At 38.6% G+C, this 20,062-nt stretch overlaps 2 protein-coding genes across 2 annotated transcripts; both read right to left on the bottom strand.

Moving 5' to 3' along the window:
* Window positions 1-58: 58 nt before the first annotated feature.
* LOC126634390 (protein PHYTOCHROME-DEPENDENT LATE-FLOWERING-like) lies at window positions 59-7,790 on the bottom strand. The gene is made up of 12 exons (XM_050304898.1): window positions 7,258-7,790; window positions 6,441-6,504; window positions 6,306-6,370; window positions 6,123-6,206; window positions 5,571-5,651; window positions 5,250-5,411; window positions 5,057-5,155; window positions 3,590-4,974; window positions 2,965-3,185; window positions 2,675-2,820; window positions 2,063-2,101; window positions 59-1,981 (listed from the first exon to the last, which is right to left on the bottom strand). The coding sequence occupies exons 1-12, from the start codon at window positions 7,399-7,401 to the stop codon at window positions 428-430; spliced, it is 4,044 nt and encodes a 1,347-aa protein (XP_050160855.1). The 5' UTR covers window positions 7,402-7,790; the 3' UTR covers window positions 59-427.
* Window positions 7,791-8,066: 276 nt separating this feature from the next.
* On the bottom strand, window positions 8,067-19,064 carry LOC126634391 (nuclear pore complex protein NUP107-like). Its single transcript, XM_050304900.1, has 24 exons — window positions 18,785-19,064; window positions 18,050-18,393; window positions 17,789-17,858; window positions 17,579-17,695; window positions 17,274-17,304; window positions 17,000-17,125; window positions 16,616-16,774; window positions 15,552-15,644; window positions 15,302-15,469; window positions 14,997-15,095; window positions 13,962-14,197; window positions 13,789-13,846; window positions 13,032-13,120; window positions 12,519-12,650; window positions 12,072-12,194; window positions 11,730-11,828; window positions 11,440-11,628; window positions 10,857-11,031; window positions 10,540-10,696; window positions 10,140-10,342; window positions 9,752-9,893; window positions 9,174-9,334; window positions 8,900-9,016; window positions 8,067-8,467 (listed from the first exon to the last, which is right to left on the bottom strand). The coding sequence occupies exons 1-24, from the start codon at window positions 18,862-18,864 to the stop codon at window positions 8,399-8,401; spliced, it is 3,237 nt and encodes a 1,078-aa protein (XP_050160857.1). The 5' UTR covers window positions 18,865-19,064; the 3' UTR covers window positions 8,067-8,398.
* Window positions 19,065-20,062: the final 998 nt, after the last annotated feature.

A 20,062-nucleotide genomic window follows, 5' to 3' on the forward strand; every position in this document is an offset into this window, starting at 1 on the left:
ATGGAAAGGATACTAAGTCCAAAAAGAAAATAATTTGGTCACACCAAAAAAAAAAAAATGAAACAGAAAATTGCAAATACTTTCACACTCAACCTTCACTTATAAACACCAGCCAATCCCCAAGAATTTATACACCTGTAGAGCAGCAGAGAGATGGATCTTATTTCTGAGCCCCCTCTAGCACAAACCATTGCACTCCAGTAAATGTATATTCACCTTTTTGCCCCGGAAAAAAGGTGATATCATGTACTAAGCTCATAGTTCTTCTGCCAAAATTTATTTGAACAATGTATGTAAAGTTTACTGTGTTAATAAGGACTAATACGTCTAAATGTCGACTTAACTGTGGGATTTGAGGGGGAGGCTTCCGACAGAAGCGGCTGAACTATTTCCTCCTGAGAACACCCCCGAAGATCTGATATTGTTGCTACGGATTACCAACAGAGTTACTCTTGTTCACACCTTGAAGGTCCATAGGAGAATTTGCCATACTACCGACTGAGCCGTGCGTTTGAGAGCTTAGCTGTGGGCTTGCGGGACAAGCCTCTGGATTACCAGCACTCATGGCATGCATTGCCCCTGAGCTCAGCTGTGGACTCATCGGAGTTCTTTGGCTCATTTGCTGTGGGCTAGCCTGCTGATGCAGCTGCTGCTGTTGCTGCTGCTGTTGCTGCTGGCTCTGGTGGGCCAGTTGTGAAATTCCCGAGGGAGAGCCCACCTGCTGCGGCGAAACAACAGCCTGTAGTGGTGAAGTCGTTTCTTGCTGCTGCTGTTGCAATTGCTGCTGCTGCTGCTGCTGCTGCTGTAATTGCTGTTGCTGTTGCTGCAACTGCTGCTGCTGCATTTGTTGTTGCTGAAACTGTTGCTGCTGCTGCTGCGGATTCATGTACATATTCGTCCCTGCCACCCCCGCCATCAGCTTTGGTGGACCCATGGGCCCTACTCCTGGCGTGTGTTGCATCGGACTCATATTACCTCGGTTCAGAGTCTGACCCAACATTGAGAAACCAGCAGATCCCGGATGCATCTGTCTGCCTCCTGACATCCCAGCTATGCCTGACTGAGGACTGCCTAACATGCCGCCTCGGTTATTTGGAATCCTGAATTTTGATGCCATTAAAGCAGCATGTGTTAATCTTCCGGGTTGAAATTGCTGGGTTAAATTGCTAATATTTGAACCCTGGCTTAAATTCATTGGATTCTGACCCACATTGCCCATTCCAGAAATAGGCGTCATAGGCGCAGATCCCATTCCCCTTGCAGCTCCCATGCCCATGGTGTTTCCAACTCCGGAAAGCCCAACCATGTTATTGCCTAAGTTTCCCATAGCTGTTCCAAGTCCCATCATCATTTTTCTCTGCATTTGTGAACTCTGTTGCTGCTGCTGTTGCTGTAAAAGCTGATATTGCTGTAAAAGCTTATTACTCCCCATGGGTAATTGCATATTGGAATTCTGTCCAAACTGTGAAAGCGAATTTGCTGCTATCATCATTGATCTCTGGAGCTGGGGATTCTGCTGTTGAATCAATGAGTGTTGGCTTTGCTGCTGCTGTGGCTGCTGTTGTTGCTGCTGCTGCAGTTGTTGCTGCTGCTGTAGTTGTTGCTGCTGCTGCTGCTGGTGTTGCTGCTGCTGCTGCTGCTGGAGTGATGGTTGTGACTCAAGCTGTTGTTGGCGTTGAGGCATCGAATTCCCGGCCATGAGCCCTTGAGACATCTGTAAAGCCTGAGGGTTTCCAGGAGGCAACATCCTTGTGCTTGGTAGAAGATTGTGGGATGAAGTTAAGGATGAATTACCGCCATTAACTGACTTTGCAACCTCATTGGACGGCTGGCCTGAAACTGAATCTGCATATTGTTGCATATCAGCTGCTGAGTTGTTACGGGGCAGCCCAGCAGCATTTGATTGATTGCTTGGGGCAACAGTCATGCGGGTTGGCTTTAATTGAATGTGATCATCCACAACATAACCATCCTTCACCATCTGAATAAGAAGATAACATAAATCACAAACTAAAAGTGTAATTTAAACTCTTAGTTAACTTCAAGACCATTAAAAACATACCAGCGAACAGAACTGTGCTGCAAGCAAATCCGCCATGTGCTGTTACAGGAATGAGTTTAGATATATACGTCAGCAACAGAAAACACAAGGAATGGTAAATAGTGAAGGTCATCCCAACAGAGATTCCAGTCCAGCTCTTTTACATAACCAAAGTTACTAAAAGTTGTTTAATACGATCTGATCAGCTATATGATTACAAATTACTGTGAATGCCACACCAAGCTCCTTAATACAGAATATTTTAGGACATATATGGTGACAAATTTTGTGCAACCAATGGCAGAAAATGGTTGGAAAGATTAATCAAAGAATATACAAGCACGAAAATCCCACAAGCCAATAGCAGATTCGAAGGGGCAAAAAGAAGTCTGAAACAGGAATGTGAAAATGATAACAAAATAAATAGCAAAAATGCTATAAAATAAAATAAAAAATCAGAAACCACAAAAGACAAGTATTTGTGTAAATTTATATTTTGAGAAAATGAATCATCGGTAAGATAGGATGACAACACAATTTGTTGATTGCCTCAACTATGTCTGGTAACACTGAGTTCAATCAAACAGACATTCACCTCAGACAGCAAAGTTTAACTTGTACAATAACACTTACAGTATTGGACAATGTAGGAAGATGTTCCTCGGCAGACAGAAAATCACCATCTTCTACTTTGCCGTAGTACATTGCTACAGTACCATCATTTGGTCTCTCTGACACGATCAACCTAGTTCGTTGCTTGGGAAGATAAACACCATTTCCTGCAGAGTCAAAAGTAGACTTTAGAATCATAGGGAAGACAGGAATTCTACTAGATATATAACCAAACCGAAATATCTGGCCCAGATTTTGAATAAATATATTAAAACAAAGGGCATATATCTGATTGATAGGATATACTGCACCTTGAACAATATGCTCTTCCTTCTCAAAATTCAAAATTCTAATTTTGCAGATATTCATGCTTCCACCAACAAGTGACTTCGACAAACGTCTCTCACATGAATCATCATTGAAATCCTCGTTATTGGAACCATTTGAGAGGCAGGCTCGAAGATGTTGATCTGGGAATGTATTTGGCTTCCTGATATCATCAACCTTATTCTTTTTTTTGTTGAGCTGATACCTGAAACAACACCCGGTTGAAAATAATGAATCTGTTATTGCTATATAATTGATAAGTCTTTCGCCACCAAAGTAGATAAGATCTAAGAAATTTGTCCAGAAATTTTTGCAAGTTAGAAAACACTGCGTGAGGGGAAAGTAAACAAAAACTAGGAGAGAAAATCATGTAGCCAGACTGTAGAGTCTACCATTATCTCCTTGAGTCGAATCTATTTCCTGATAAATGCTTACACAATTAAGGAACACACACATTTTAAAAATTGCAATTTTCCATCCACCTTTCACATTCTTTTGTAGGTAGAGAGGGAAAATAAAGTGCTGGGAATATAGTGCAAAGAAATTTATATAAATTCAAAACTAGTACCATTATTACCCTAGATCAAAAGGTAAAAAATAGGGTTATACCTCATGGTGACCGCTTCAATTTTTGCGAATTTTTCAAGCATGGTTTGATCAGCGGAGGATGGAGTTCCAACAGAAGGACTGCCTGCATTTAGTGGAACACTTATATTACTCACGCTGGCAGGAGATCCAACACCAGTCATTGCTGAGGTCTTAGGGAGCGAGTTTGTTTTCCGTTTTGCTGCAGCTTGAGACTGGTGTTGCCGTTGCATAGACTCATTAGCACTGGAAGTCAAACATGGGGCTCCAATAGTAGGAACTGAGGTCATTGCTGCCTTCTCCTTCTGCGATGCCGCTAAAGCAGAAGTTACTGCAGCTGTTCCAAAGTGGGGTCTTACAGAACCAGTAGAAAACTCCCCCGACTTTGATGATAATGGGGATTGCACTAAAGCCCCAGAAGATACCCGAGGACTTTGAGCTGATTTTCTTTTTGGGAGTTGGTCATCCTTTCTTGCATCTTTCTCCATATTCTGACCAAGATTACTCCAGGATGGCTGAGAAAAATTAGATCTCATGAATGCATGCTGTGATAATCTTTGGTGAAGCCTTGATGGATCGAGATGGCTTGTGTCTCCTTCCATTATCGGCACATCGGTCTTAATCCCACTGAGCTCTGACCCGTCTATCTTACCTATATCAAACGGCTCTTCCTTGGCACCATATCTCATGTTTGGCTGTCCTACAACAAATGGCATTGTCCCAGGGTCCTGACTCACCGCCCCATCAAACATCTGCTGGGAGAACTTCTGAATTCCTGTATTTGAAAACTGAATTCCTTTGGCCATTGCTTGCTGCTGCAAATGGTTATTCTTCCAGTTCATATCTGATCCATGGAAAGTATCCATATGTGGCCCTATTTGCTGATGTTGCATTCCATCAAGGCCAACTGGTGTGGGTCTTTGTCTCTTATTACACGTAGATAAGGGTGACATTTGGCCATCTTGATGCTCTCTCTTTCCAAGAAGAGGGACATTACTGTTCACATTGTCAGTATACGAGATCATCATGTCTTGCCCAACAGGGGAAGGTGATGCATTGACAACACTTCCTGATCCAGCGTCCTGCACACTTCTTGGGGTTCCGACCCCCATTTGATACCTTGATTGGTTCGGTGCTAAATGTGGTGCTGGAACAGAAGCATCGGTCATAAAACTCTTGGATCTTAGGGCCAACAAGTTATTTGTACTCACATTTTGATCGGTCAAATTTTCATGGGCGTGTGGCATCATATTGGCTGGAAGGGTTCCTGAATCTCCCAACCTACTGTTAGATCTTTCTGGAACTCTATCAATGCAAACTTTCTTCCCATGTGTCTTGCTATTAGATGCAACAGTTTCTGGCATCTGTCTCAACCTCTTTCTCCGGATACCAGTCAATGCCAAATCGAGCTGCAAACGCAAAAATTGATATGATTAAAATGCATCAAATCATCCAGGTGAAGTACATCAACTAAACCTGAAACTTCATTACCTTTGTGGGAACTGGATTTTTACAGAGCCTGTCTAACTTGGGAGTTGGATCTAAATGAAGTTGTGGCTGCAAAGATTTCAATATTCGGGACTCCACTTCCTGCAATTTAAAGTGAATACTATATGTTGACATCACAACTCGAACATATTACAGAGAACTATTTGGAAGGGATGGGAGACATCTAGTTACATACCATCAGGTCACCATAAGCCCAAGAATTATCTGAGATCAGCGGGATATCCTTCACTACATTTTCCAATGACATTTTAAGGCATACTTTATTTACAATGACGGATCCATTGGTAGAGGGACTACTAGGCCCTTGTTCAAAAGCACATTTGCGATAATCACGAATCTGCAAGAAATCACATATAACCAATTTTAAAAACAAAGTATAGCTAAATAATGTAAAAATTAGTTAATGTTTGTTGTCCTATTCCCATTTCGAAATACTTTTCTATTAGATTATTTCACTGTTCTTGCATAGGTAATCTTACGGAACAAGATAACTCACCTCACACACAAGTGTTCCATCGACATACTTGCAAGGTATATCATCTAGAATATCTCCAGGCAACCGGCCAGATTCAATTGCCTCCAGATATATTTGCAAATGGAAAAGGAAGAAAATCTTAGTACCAAAAAAAAACAAAAAAAAAAACTACAGAGCAAGAAATTCCAGATAGTAATTTCGATGCAGATGACAAGGAAGGAGTTGCAGGTGGCATAAAGTGACCTGTAAACTACTTAAATCAAATAACAAATTGATGAAGCGCCTTTTGAAAAAACCGTTCTTTCTTCTTTTTCATTTGTTTGGTTTTACACACTCATTGCACGTAATACATGCTCATCAATGGTCAAGTCCATCATTATAACAGTCAGTTTTCTGGAGTTAAATGAATAAACAAAACAGCGAAAACTTTATATCAAAATTTTAATGGAAGAGTTTTATGCCATACTATATTGCATGCAACTACTGATCTTCCAAAGAAAAATTGCAACATTCTAACCATAACTGGACACTCAAAAGAAATAAAGGGGGAAATTCAAATAACTAGACATTTACCGAAAAAAGAGTTTCTGACGTCCTATCATATGGGTGTAACAACTTTGGAACATCTTGATGTGTAGCTTGATGCGAAGTGTCATTCTGAAAATTCATAAATACAGAAGGGCTTAAGAATAAGAAACAAGATTTAAAAGAGCCATGTTTCCATCTTATCCAAAATTATATTTCTTTTTAACAAACCTCTGATGGTTTTCCAATAGAGTATCCATCTGGGAAGAGATTCAAAGTGAAGGAAACTTCGTTTTCTGTCAAAACAAAGGAAAGAAAAATCAAGATAAAAACAATGGCTAATCCCCTAAAAAAATTGTGACAAACCTGCAGATAGGAGAAGCCCTTCAGAAGACATTGGTGGACCAGAAACCCTGGCCCCATTCTCACCCTGTACATACCATAAGAGAATCTAATTAGTCAAAAACAAAGATAGAATGCAAACGGCACATCAAACCCTCTACTCATTCTCCTTATTCAAGGGTTCTCAATCAAACTACAATGAAAGCTTTCCGCTTGCATATTCCATATCAGAATAAGTAAAAAGTAATGCTCATTTCTGTTTCAGTTGCAAGAAAGCAGGAAAATAATGTGGATTCTGTTCTGCGTCTCCTTCCGTGCACCTTTTAAGTCGATCAAGGGCAGCAAAAGAATAACTCCATAGCCCTTGGGGGATTAAGAATTAACTGGATACGGATATAGCTTCAACATTCAACTCGAGGTGATGGATCAGAAATTTTTAATTTCAACAATTAATTTAAGTACCCACTTTGAAAACAAAGTGCTTTGATCTCAACATCCACTTTCCACCCAAAAATAAATAATATTCAGCAGAATCGACATAGATATTCAAATTCAGGCTCAGCAAAACGCCTGGACACACTTTGTGAGCAAAACCCCAATGCCGAAAGATCGAAAATAGCTGTAAACCTTTATGTAAATTCTTCCCTTGTACATCTTGAACAGCCAAAAACACCCCAGTAAAGTAATCACACAAGCAAAGTAACAAATTAAACACTCCGCTAAATTACAGTAATAAATTAAGTTGAATTATCAGCAATTTCTTTTTCTCACATTGCCACTCATTTCCCCACATTTTCTCAGCAACCAAACAGAGAGAAATTCACCAATCTCAAAACTTTACCTCGAGCTTTCTGGGGACAGCTCGGGAGCTGCTGTTATTGGGAGTCTCGGACACGTCATCACCGGCAACGTCGGCCTCGGACTGCAGAGGCGGCTTCGGACGGAACCTAGTACCGGTCCTTGAAACCTTAAACGAAACACCCATGATTGGGTCGGAATTCGATTGAGTTTCTCAGAATTTGAATCCGAGGTCGTTGCTGGGATGCAGGAGAGCTCGGATCATGGGAAGTTAAATGGAGGACGATAAAATTTGGAAACAAACAAACAAAAATTAATGAAAAAATAAACAAAAACAGAGGAGAAGAAGAGAGAAACAAAAACCCTAATTGGAATCTGTGTGTCTGTAATTTGTTAGTGTTGAATTTGACAGAAAGTAGGGCAGAGAAAGAGAGAAACGGGGGAAGTTGTGGAGCTCGTTGTACAAAGGTTGTGTTTTTTCTACTGTTAATGTTGTCTGATTTGATTTTTATATGATTAGGATTTGGGAGGAAGTTATAACATCTCTCATTGGCTGCGAGCCATCCCAATTCCCAAGTGGTGCCGGTGTCCATTTTTGTGTTTTATTTGTTTGCATTTTCGATTAAGCAAAAGGTCCTGTTATCCACACCGCTCTTCTCTTATATTTTTCATTTACTTTTTAAATTTTTTATCGTCAAATCGAATGATTTGAAAAGAAAAAAAAAAACAGATGTACGAATACCACCGAGGTCAAAAGATAAACAAGTTTGTCCGAAGATAAAATCTGTCGGCATAGTTGTTACATAGAAGAGGACTGAAGGTTCTGGTTGACACAGTTGACATCCGGTTGCGTGTAACAACAATTCCAAAAATGATATAAGAATAATAGCAAAAACAACATCGATATTTGTCAACACCAGAGAAACCTCTCATATCTTTATCATTCAAATTTCAGCCACCTACATAGACAAGTCTAACAAAAACCTATACAAACGATAAAATCTTCATATTTGTCACATCTGCATCTCAGGTTCAGCGGGGTAAATGTAGAAAAAATTGTGGTGGTGCCGCTGTCGTTGGTCGGTGATCCGGAATACCTGTGACGGTAAAACTACAGAACGTACCATTTTACAACCCTATCAGCCTTGCAGTAAGCACCAAGAGACCTAGCCTTGACCAACAAGTCAAGAAGAAAGCTCCTCTTCAAGCTCCATTTGGCTTATGGAATATTCCCTCTCAAACAATAAAAGTTCCTGCAGATGAGACGGTGGTTCAATAAGTCGGGTCATGTTAATCAGCGGATGCAAAAGGGGAAAGTAAAAGAGGGAGCTCCACGGAAGTTTCCGAATGATCAAATAAGCTTACGGGGTACTTTATAAGTACATAATTCCAAAATTGACAAATTTAAGGCCCAGCACATGTTCAGTGATGAATCTGTGGATGATGTGAAGTCAAGACTCGGAAGTGAAGGTTATGGTATGGCGGAGGCCAGAGGGCAATGGCTATCGGTTGAAATTTTGATGGCAAGGGGTTTAATTTACGATACAAAAGTGCCTTTAGAAGGAAGAGTAGACATTTACATCCGATTGTTTAAAAGTGGGAGATCGATAGACAAAGGAACAATATGCTTAAAGCCTCAAGTTATAAATTGTCTACCTGGTGAACAAATGAGAAGTATCTATTACCTGCAGTTGTTGGTGACTAAACAAATGAAGAAATCCAGCTTCGGAGCTAGCAACTAATTCAATCAACTGATCATGGCTTTCAGGTGGAACACCCAACTCTATAAGTGAAAGCGAGACCTGCATATTATGACATACATTAAAGGTCGTACCCAGTGCACAAGGCTCCCGCTTTACGCAGGGTACATTACACAATTAAAAGGTGTGCACAGTTCTTGTTACTGTATGTAATCATTCAACAAATTTCAAGTAGAAGGCCACTTGGGAAGAAGGTTACCTGCATGCATCGAAGAATGACTTCTGGAATACAGCACCTACGACATAGACCCAGCACAACGTATGTTGCTGGGCTCTCCAAGGAACCTTCTTTGCTCGAATACCAGGCATCTAATTGCGAAATCTCGATGGTAACTCCAGCTTGAAAACGAGGCAACTCACCTGCGATGAAATTATTCAGTTCAATCACCTTTTCTCCTACAATTTCTTTCATTCACCATTCGAAGAGTACATTTCTTTTTCCTTCAATTATCCTGTTATACTTTCACAATGTTTCTTCTGTTTGTAAAGAACTTTTGTTGTCAGTTGTTGATTAGAATTCATTTGATTTTGATTCTCTAGCAACGTGACCACACTTTGATCAATTTGTGAAGATTGTGTTAGGTTGAACATAGAGAGCTGCCGAACAATCCATTTATTAACCTTTGCTTTTTTCTAGAATTTCCAATATAAGATTCACTCACATTGAGCACAGCCAAAAAGCCCGAGCCCTAAAATTCTAGTTGGAAGATCAAAGAAAACCAGAGAGGGACCTTGAGCAAAGAACAACAGAACTCCAGTATCAATAATATTGCTTACCTTTGAAGCCAGCAGCCATTACAGTACCAAGAATACCCCCATCAGTGTTTTCCTGTGACCCAAGACCATCGCCTGCCACTGCCAAGCAGCGAAGCACCACCTCAACACAGTAATTGTCCTTTGAGGATATGGTGACATTTATCTACAGAAGAACAAAAAGATTCCTGTTAGTGAGCAAAAGAAAAATGAAGAAAGAAACAGAAAGGTTAATGCATAAAAGATTAGGTAGCTAAAGGGACAATATTCTGGACAGTGTAAGCCCCTATTATTGTTCTCACCAATGAGAACCCACACCAAGAGAAACTTTGATTCTTAGTTTTGAGAATCTATCAATACACGTTTGTTTTATCCTTTCTTCCTATCAGCTTCCGCAAACAAATAAACATACCATTAGTTGCCTATGCAACACATCTTCCTCGCTCACTGAAGAGTAAAGAGCACTCATTAATGCAGTGCACACGGTTGCATCTGGAGGCAGACATTCACCAGATGGCAAGCAAAGCATTGCGGTGGTGTGCAATTCAACAAATACAGGTTCCACAGATTCATACAAATGATCTTGAGCTGAAGCTAACCAAGGATTTTCAGTTCCTATATACAAAGACAACTTACTTACATGTCAAGCAACTATTAAATCTGAAAAAGGTGAAAAAGAGAAAGGAAAAAAAAGGACAATAATGGATCTAAACCCGTTGTCCTTGGGAAATTTTGTTTGAAACAAACACAAGCCAATCCAGATATCTTTCTCAGCTTGTTTTCACATTTAGAAAGAGAAATAATCAGCTTACTCAGTAACAATGACAGAGATGAATTCAGAGTCTCCTTGGCTGCTGAAACGGCTCTTTGTTTTTCCTCCATTGAGAGTTCAAGGGGGGGAACCTCTGCATTCTCTAATTCAATTTTGATCCAATTGCGATATTTTGCATCACAAGAATAATACTCGCTCTGCTCAAAATAAAAAACAAATGAACATCCACATATGTAAATGTTATATAAAATTTCACAAGGATTTGATAACATACTAAATTACTAATAAGTTGGCAATGTTATCTGGAGAGAGAGAGAGAGAGAGAGAGAGAGAGAGAGGCACAAAAATGAAGCTTACCCAATCGTGGAACTCTTTCAGGTTCTGAGAAACGTTGTAATCCTCCACGGTATCAGAAGATTCTGAGAGTTGCTTTAAAGGTTCAGCAAGGAAGCTAAGTAATGTGTGAGCACCAATGGGCATTGCAGGAACTCTCCACATTGAACCTAGGGCAAACTCCCGAAACAATATGTTGCTATAAGAAGAAAATGGGAGGTTAAAAGTGAGGAAATCACAGATAGAAACAAAATAGGACAGGCAAGGAAGATGCAATGAGAATGTATCAGCAACAAATACCACCTAAAGAATCTCATGGAACTAGTACAACAATTAGGGACAACAAATACCACCTAAAGAATCTCACGGAACCAGTATAACAATTAGGGAAACTATCCTCACCAAGACGAGAACTACAACTTTAAGATATAAATCACCTTTTGTTTTCTTGCAAAAAAGTATACATCATCCTTAACACATCACAAAAAGAAAAGAACTGAACTATTCTTTCGTGCTGTTAGATGATTTTAGAATTATGTACTAACCAGAAACCAGCTTGAGGTTCCACATACATAAACGGAGCTATACAACATGGTACAACCATTACCTGTGTGTCAAAGCTCGTAGAAGAAGTTTTGTACTGACATCCCTGACATTAGTAACTGTGGAGGGGGGTGTAAAGCATAGCCACTGGATAACCATAGCTTTGGGAAGGCTCTGCAGCCGGTGCTGCTCTGCAACATCTGATAACTTATCATACTTGCCAACTTTCATTTCCCGAGATCTTGACAGAACCCTGTTTAAACAGTTTGTTAGAAGTAGAATAAGGTATAGAAAAATCAAATTGCTTTCTTCCCGTCCCAAAAGTAAAGTAGGATAAAGAAGAAACATAAATACCTCTCAACAATCTCTTCAAAACTTCCTTTTGAGTTGTCCACCGGAGAAAATTGTAAATACCCCATAGCAGAAAGGAAGATCTTATATTTGACATGCACACTGTTAAGAGACGACATAGAATAAATAATAAATAATATATATATATATATATTATATACCAGGTAATAAACAAAACTTCATGTCCCCTCCATCCATAGAAAAAAATTATAGGACCCCGCATAGAATACCCTACAATTTGCGATATCTTGCTAACAAAAATTTACAATACATTTTACAAATTTGAATACCCTACATGTTTTGTGTTAAAAAGGTAATGGGAGAACATTGTACAGAAACATTAACCTGCTGTTCAGCCTCAGTTCCATCATGTGCACAAAGAGGTCAATGCAACGGTGGCGTGCAAGTTGAGAAGCATATATACCCACCAACTCCTCATGTTGCATGGAAAAGAGAAACATGGCATACCTAGAATCAGATTCACCAACCATTAACGAACAATAAACAAAATATTGCATCCACACACACATAATCCTCCTACAATACACCTGAAATCTTCATGTCCATTTAAGCCAAAAAATAAGACAAATATCAAGCTGTCTCGAAGGACATGAGAACCACCCTCTCTACACTCAGCTCATTCAAGGGTTCCTCCAAACTTTGTCCCATATTGCTTCCCCAAGTTCTCGTGTTGTTGTTCATCACACTCATCGGTTTCACAAAATGTTATTCAACAATAGTTCATACCGTATCACATAACAATTGCCAAAGACATGATTTGAAGCTACTTACATGTGTATAATGAGATCACCAACATTCATAATCTTCTCTCTCAAAGTATCCTTATTTTCATCATCAAGTAAATATCTAAGCACAAGTACTAGATGAGCACCAAATCGAATCATCTGAGGATCTCCATGAGGCCTGACAATAAAAAAAACAATGCCCATTAGTCATTAAACTAATCCTATGAAACTAGACAACTACTTATTTTGTTTGTTTCAGCGGAACATGTAAAACTGCAATAAATTTGTTTACAAAAAATATCGAAACCGATGTCACAAAAATATGTTGAAACCAAGACATTCATGTACAAAAGAAATCACCAACAAAGCAACATGGAGAATCATTATATCGTGATCATCTATTTCAAGAACTTGCATTGCATTGATATTTGGTCATACAAAATGTTATCAAATGTTGAAAGGCCCAGGAACAAAGAATTCACTTGTTCCTCTGAAACATAGTCGTCTCTAACGCATATGAGGTCAGAGAACTGAGGTGAATGCAACTAACCAACATTACCTGAAGAAACTCTGATCATCTTCTGAAGGGGCTATCCATGACCATATCAGGTCCAGCAATTGTGGGATATCTCCTAACATTAGTTTCATCTGTCAAACAATTTGTTGTTATAAGTACAGAAAACTTTATATCCTTCCTTTGAATAAAAAAGAAAAGAAACGAAAGCAGGCCCTGAAGTATGAAATACAAGTAGGAGTGAGGACTTCTACAAAGGAATAGTACACACGTTGCAATTCTTTTGTCAAGAAGAAGAAACATGCACATATATTTCAAGCGATAACATTTACACAATTTCATAGAAATTTGTTTTGGAAGAAATCAAATTTCTTTAAGGAAAGGTTTTCCACCGAAAGAATTTGTTTTTGAAAACATCTCTTCAGAAAATTCTCTTCAAAAAAATATGATTATCTTCTCATTATATTTTTGTCAAGGGTTCAACTTCAACCTAACACAAATGTTTGAGAATTACATTTGATCAAGGCTTCAACCTAGCACAAGCGTTTGGGAAACTCTTATCCATAACATTTTCTTTGACTCTGTTTTTGTTTGTTTGGTAGATTTTAGAGGGATTCTTTTTTGGTTAACAAAAATACATTTCTATCAAAAAAGAAATGCATGTCCTAAAGAAATTTCCACAAGAGAAAAATTTCCCATTGAATCAAACAATACAAAAAAGTTTCCAATCAAAGAAACTATATGGTGGAACTATTTTCCATGCTAACAACAGGAGAATGAACTAATTGTTTTTTGAAGATACCTCAATTTGACGTTGCTGCTCCTTGCATCCTCGAGTAACACTTTCATGAACCAATTCCCTAATCCAAACAATTTAAAATTTTCATCTCAAATAAACATTCTTTCATTAACAATAAGCAATACCGCAGAAAAGGACAGCTCAAAATCAGAATGAAAACTGCATTGTATATATACCCTGATTGAAGTTTCTGGAGTAGATCTGAAAGTTGTCGTGGTTGTTGGTTAAAAACCTGGAGTGGCCAAATTCCTGGTCCATTTGAAGGCTGAACAGCTCCGTCACCATGTCCAGGACTTCCATCAATTGCATCTCCAATGCTTTTAAATTGATCCATTCTTCCCGGTTCCAAATGAGCCAATTCCAAATCCACCTGAACATGTAACCATGATTTCGCCATAGCCCAGCATGCTGACTGCAACTATCTTGGTTAGATTTACGAAAAGTGTCTAAAACTGAAGGTGCAGTTACAAGGGAAAGAAAAAAAAAGCTTTTCTAGTCACACCCTAACACATCTGAGTTCACAAACTCTACTCTTACTGAAAAACTGAAACACTAAATACTCAAAAAATAAATAAATAAATAAATAAACCCAAACCCACCAACTGCAAGCCCCCTTCCCCCTGAAACCACGCTGATATTTCCCACCAGCCCAACTATCGCCCTCCTTTCTATCGTTAATGCATCTAAATTAGGGCAGTCTTGCCATTACAAAAGGGTATTGTCAACCACTAAAAAAATCAACAAACCCCTAGTTAAATTGGGAAGGCAGCAAGAGAAAAGAAGAAAACTGTCTTGAGTTTTGTATTCAAGTACTCTAAGACTCTTTTTAATTGAAGGATGGGGGAGAGGAAGAGTCAAGGGTTCTTCAATTCTACTTTTAAGTTGAAGGGAGGGAGGGAGTGGAGACAGAGGGTGCTCAGGTTGTGGCCCTGTGGCGTGTGTTTTTTATTTTCATAAACTTTTGTATTTAATTTTAGAGTGCAGCAAGCATAACAACATTCGCACCATACAAAACTGGCGTTTTTATTGTTTGATAGAAGTTATGAACGGACTGTAGCATGCCATAATTTGAAACACTAAAGAGTAAATGTAAAAAAAGCTACTGACTCATCACACAGAAACCCATATTAAAAATCAGCAGTTAAGACAATAGATCAAATTAAAAAAGATTTTGAGGATTCTTATAACTTTGGGGTCAAGGGGACAAATACCTCCCAGTCAGTGCAGATTGGAAGCATGCGCCTTAAATTGCTACATTGAGCTGCATACACGGCTGCTTCATATTTCCCAGCATCTTGCTCAGCTATTTTCTTCAACATAGATAGAAACGAAATTTAGCATGTTAAAATACTTCGGGGGCAAAGAAAGTAATAAAAAGCAACAGATAATTCTATAACATCAAGAACAATGAGAAGACCAGGGAGCAGAACAGAAAATATTTACATATTCAGTATTTACAATGTATGAAATCCATACAAAAGGACAGAAATATGTTGCCAATTCCTTTCAACTCTACCTCTGATGCACAATATGATGCCCATTTCCACAGATGCCATTGATGGCCAATGCCACTTTCCAACTCAATGGCTTGCAAAGTTCTCTTCTTTCCGTTTTTCACCACAGCTTCAACTGAAGGAAAATCATCAATTCCTCCAAATATGCACAAAGTTGCAGCTCTCCATGGCTACCAAAATGTTAGCAGGTGTCAAGGAGCAACATTAACATAAAATAAAGTATTATCCCATATTTTTCAGAACTTCACTAACCTGTCCTGCAGACCGGCAAAGGTGACATGCCTCTTCCCGTCTTCCAGCTCTTAAAAGAATCCAGACATCTTCCAGCAGAGATTCATCTTGTTTCTGCAGGCGTAAAACTGTTAAATTCTATCTGATAGAAACGTACATGCACGAAAAAATAGAAGTTACATATGGCAGAAATTCTGAACCAACAGAAATTAGCAGATAATTAAAATGTCACAAAGCCCCTTTAGGTAACATTCTTTGACATAGAAAAATTACAAGTTGATAACTAAAGTTAAAAGTAGATTTGTGCATCACTAGCCAAAAAGAACGGGTGAGGGATGGAGCTGGGTTTTGAATTGATTACTTCGTACTTAACAAATTCTGGCCCCTTCAATACAAATAATGTAGAGCCTAACACAATTATGGGAAGACCAATCCTTGTTGTCTTGCAGCACAAATATACACGCACTGTATCAGTTACAACTCCACAGGATCTAAAGTACTTTCAATAATTTTAAAGGCATTTTCCAGACAACACACAAAGAAAGTTCATAATGTTATAAAGACCATCATCTTTCCACACAGCAGCTTACATCTTGATATTCTTTGTTTCTTCTTAAAGGAAAATATATAATGCCAGTAATATTCTACTTTCAACTTGATATATAATCCATTACGTACTATACTGTCTTCCTTACATGCTCAATTGATCAAATGTAAGCTTTGTGCCAAAACCTCATGCCAGTGAAGTCCACTAGGGGAATTAATCCATTAGCAACTTCAGGATAGCAAAGCACGAGGGGCAGTCATAGAAAAAATCCTCTACACAACCTAGTAAATTTGAAAGTCCATTTTATAACAGATAATTAATTTGTAAAGTTTATAATTTTCTTTTTTGTGAACAAACGATATTATCTACACTAGGGAGAGGGGTGGGCTTAGCCTCACAATGGGCTAGCAATAATGTGGTTGAAATTTGCCTTTGGCGAGGATCGAACTTAAGACCTCTCACTTACAAGTGAAGAGGAATAGGGCAAAGGCACTTCAAAATATAAGAAAACTTGAATTTGTGAGAGAACAAAAAATACTTTGTCATCAGGTAGTAGTTGAGCATGTTCACGTGTTGGAGCATCAAAATCCAAGTGATGAATGGTATTTGTACTGGAGGCTCCTTTCTTAAGATAGCATTGAGTATGATACCAAATTCCAGAGCTTGGGAGACAGGCACCGACATGAGACCCCCGCACCTACAAGTATTAAAATTTCAATCTTCAAAACTTCCTCCTGATACACAAAAAGCTACAATAACCAGCGAAAGCTCATTGTCTTTGCCAAGTAAACAGGCCAATACATGCCATGGTGTGATACTAGAACTAAAAGATTGCATAATAAAAGATTGGTATATTAACCAGAGAATAATCAGTGTGCACAATTAAAGATATTCTGGGGAAATTATAGCAGTAAGTGGTAACCTTTCTTTCCAAGTCAAGTGCTTTGGAGGCTAAGCCTTCTAGCCATTGAACAATGCGTAAACATAATTGTGCCGTATGGTCCTCTACGACAAATTGGCAAGCTTCCAAGTGTGATGTTGAGGGCAACTGTCATGAGTCAATATGTTAAATGAGTTTTTTTTGCTTTTTTGGCTAACCTCCCTGTACTTCGTAATATATTAAATTTTCTATTAAAAAATAGATAAATTCACATGTTTTTCCAATCAAACAACTAATGACAAGAAAGATGCATTACCAAGATGAACTCTTTTGGGATTTCTTCAGTCCCTGCAAGAAGAAGAATAACTGTCACACTAAACTCAAAGCTAATAAGTGTAAGACTTGCAACCAAAAGCAAATATTATTAACCTAAGGGGAACAAAAGAAATTAATTTTTATTTCCAACAACTACAAAATAAAACAACTCGGTAAATAGTTGAATAAACCTATAAAACACCCAAAAATTTACGCAGTTTTCACTTCAAACAGTTTTTTCCTAAAAAATGTTTTTTTTTAAATAGATTAGCATTAGAATAAAACTTCAAAGTTAGAGATATATTTCCTTTTCCATAAAGGTACCACAGAAGGGACCAGGAAGCAGCCTCATCGAGCAGGAGTTGAGCCTTCTGCCTCATCAACTTGTCCTCTACAACACGATGCCTAATGTTGGAACCATACCTGTAGAAGAAACCAGAAGATGCATTTATGCGTATAGCGGTACTAACAGCTTCCATACCAGTTTAAAAAGTACTTTCAATAACAGAAACATACCTAATCGACTCTGAAACATTTCGGCAGGCTTCTTCAAATCTTAGTATCAAGTCAGGAAAAGGTATCAACCCTGCAAACCACCAAAAAGATAAATAGGTTAGTCAATTAAATGCTACATCAAACTGCTCATCAGGAAAAGTTGATATAATTAATAAAACTGAGAAGAAGCACTCTCAAAAGAAATATTGAAAATGGATATAAACATAATAAACAGATATCTAAATTCAGTACTATATTATTAGGTATGTCTAGCTCAAACACCTTGAAGAGCAGAATCAAGTAGCGATGCAAAAAGGCTAAAGGTTGGATCTCCATCATCAGCCAGTGAATCCTCCTCATGCTTCAAAAGTTTGATTGAATGGTGGACTGAACCAGCGCCATCATCCATATCGGCACCATCAATGGGCAACCTCCTTCTTGAGAAAGAAGTTCTTTCCAAGTGATCAGCATCAATGCTTTCAGCCTCATGTTTAATATTTTCGAGAAGAAGTGCAGCATTGGTCGGGCTATGGATATTCTGCCCATCATATAGTAGTCTAAATTCACTGTATTTAGAAGCTGAATTCTCTCGGTGGGGCGATATGCTTGAAGTCAAGTGCCTTTTCCTGGCATTACATTAAATCAATAAGTAAAAACCACTAAATGTATACAATTTGCAGTTCCAAAAACACCCAGAAAATTTCACTTCAAACATGCAAAAGCAAAAGCTCGTAACAATACCGCGAAATTGAAGTAATTTGAATATGAACTGCAAAATATATCCATATGGAGTACACACACATCATGCCTCATTAGAATTAAAGCTTCACAAAGTGACATCAAAACCCTAATGCTTGAACCAACATTTACCAATCAAAGTAAAATCAATTTTCAGTTAATTTCACACAAAAAAAAAAACTAATAAATCCACTTATGAATCAAGCTTCATCACAGAAAACCCCAAATCAACCAAAAACCCCAGTAAATTCAGCTAGATTGGGAAATCTGGATCCGAACCCGTATCGACGAAACTTCTCTCTGATTGTGAGGTCTTCGGGGTCGAAGAAGCTTGGAGAAGCGTCCATTTCTACGTCCATCTGCGCCAAAACGACGTCGCATTCAAAACTCTAGGGTTCGCAGTGGCTTCTGAAGGAGCCAAGCTTAAACCCTAGAGGAGCTCAAAGCGCGGGAATCCGAAGGAGGGTGTGTGGGTTTAATTAGTTAAAACCCTTCGTCCGCTTCGGGGAGAGAGAGAGAGAGAGAGAGAGAGAGAGAGACATGGATGGCGATCGGACGACAACGCCGTTTGGGCTTTTACCGAGTGCACCATTATAGATTGCAAAGCCCACGAAATTATGAACGATGCTCATTAGAGCAGTTAAAAAAAAAATTAAAATCTCACATCTAGAAAATAATGGATCTTCCATATGCTTACAATTAATTGGTTTACCCGTATTGCCAATCAGTTTTACGGTGGAATCTCAAATTTCTTCATGGTATCAGAACAAATTGTCTCAGTGTGAAGCTAACCGCCACACGTGCTCCACATCACCCAATTTGTGTTGTTTATGTGTTAGGTTTGAAAATTCGCCACAAGTGATAAGGTATGTTAAGAGTGAACATCAATGAAAAAAAATAGGTTTTACATGTGCTTATAAGTAATTTGACTGTTTCTCATATTGCCAATTAATTTTATGATGAAACCCCAACTATGATATCATCTAATCCGAGCATCCCCGCACTATTCTTCAAGCCAAATCCTTTTATCTATGGATCCTTGAACCAAACTAGAGACTGAAAAAATATGAGTTTGAAGGCTTCATGATGATTTTGTTGGCAATATTGAACGCCGGGAATTTAAAACTATGCTCCGGTTCCAATGTATTATCCGATCAAATTGTATCTCGTGCTCTAATATGGTGGCCGGAGATTTCCCATGCCTCTTTCCTTCCCTCCTTAGGTTTGAAGCCAAATCCTTGTATCTCTTGTTGTTAGTTAAAATTGAAGCTTCTTCTTCCCATGTCCGCAGCCAAGCTATGAGGCTACCTATCACCATCCACGCCTTGCTCTCCGTTATTCAGATGTTCGAGGAACCTCTCGATTTTATTTGTGATGTAATTTATGAGGAGAGCCTTCCTACTTTCTAAATGAGTTGCCTTTTAGCTGTGAAATGAAATTTTGAAACTTCTTTTCCAACAAATAATGGGGTTTCTACTAGCTACAGAGGGTGTAATGGAAGTTTCATGTCAAGTAAAAGAAAGAAAAAACAATTAAGTTGGTAGACCAATCCAAAGT

This window comes from Malus sylvestris, chromosome 9 (assembly GCF_916048215.2).
Source record: "Malus sylvestris chromosome 9, drMalSylv7.2, whole genome shotgun sequence".
Lineage (NCBI taxonomy): Eukaryota > Viridiplantae > Streptophyta > Magnoliopsida > Rosales > Rosaceae > Malus > Malus sylvestris.

Bases quoted from the DNA above. Each gene is read 5' to 3' on its own strand.
- LOC126634391 (XM_050304900.1), bottom strand. From the start codon at position 18,864: ATGGACGTAGAAATGGACGCTTCTCCAAGCTTCTTCGACCCCGAAGAC. The intron at 16,775-16,999 runs GTTACCACTTAC...TAATACTTGTAG, and splicing joins CACTTGACTTGGAAAGAAAG to GTGCGGGGGTCTCATGTCGG. The intron at 15,645-16,615 runs GTATTTTTTGTT...TTACGCCTGCAG, and splicing joins AACTACTACCTGATGACAAA to AAACAAGATGAATCTCTGCT.
- LOC126634390 (XM_050304898.1), bottom strand. From the start codon at position 7,401: ATGGGTGTTTCGTTTAAGGTTTCAAGGACCGGTACTAGGTTCCGTCCG. The intron at 5,156-5,249 runs GTATGTAACTAG...TTTAAATTGCAG, and splicing joins GGGCTTATGGTGACCTGATG to GAAGTGGAGTCCCGAATATT. The intron at 3,186-3,589 runs GTATAACCCTAT...GTGTTGTTTCAG, and splicing joins ATTGAAGCGGTCACCATGAG to GTATCAGCTCAACAAAAAAA.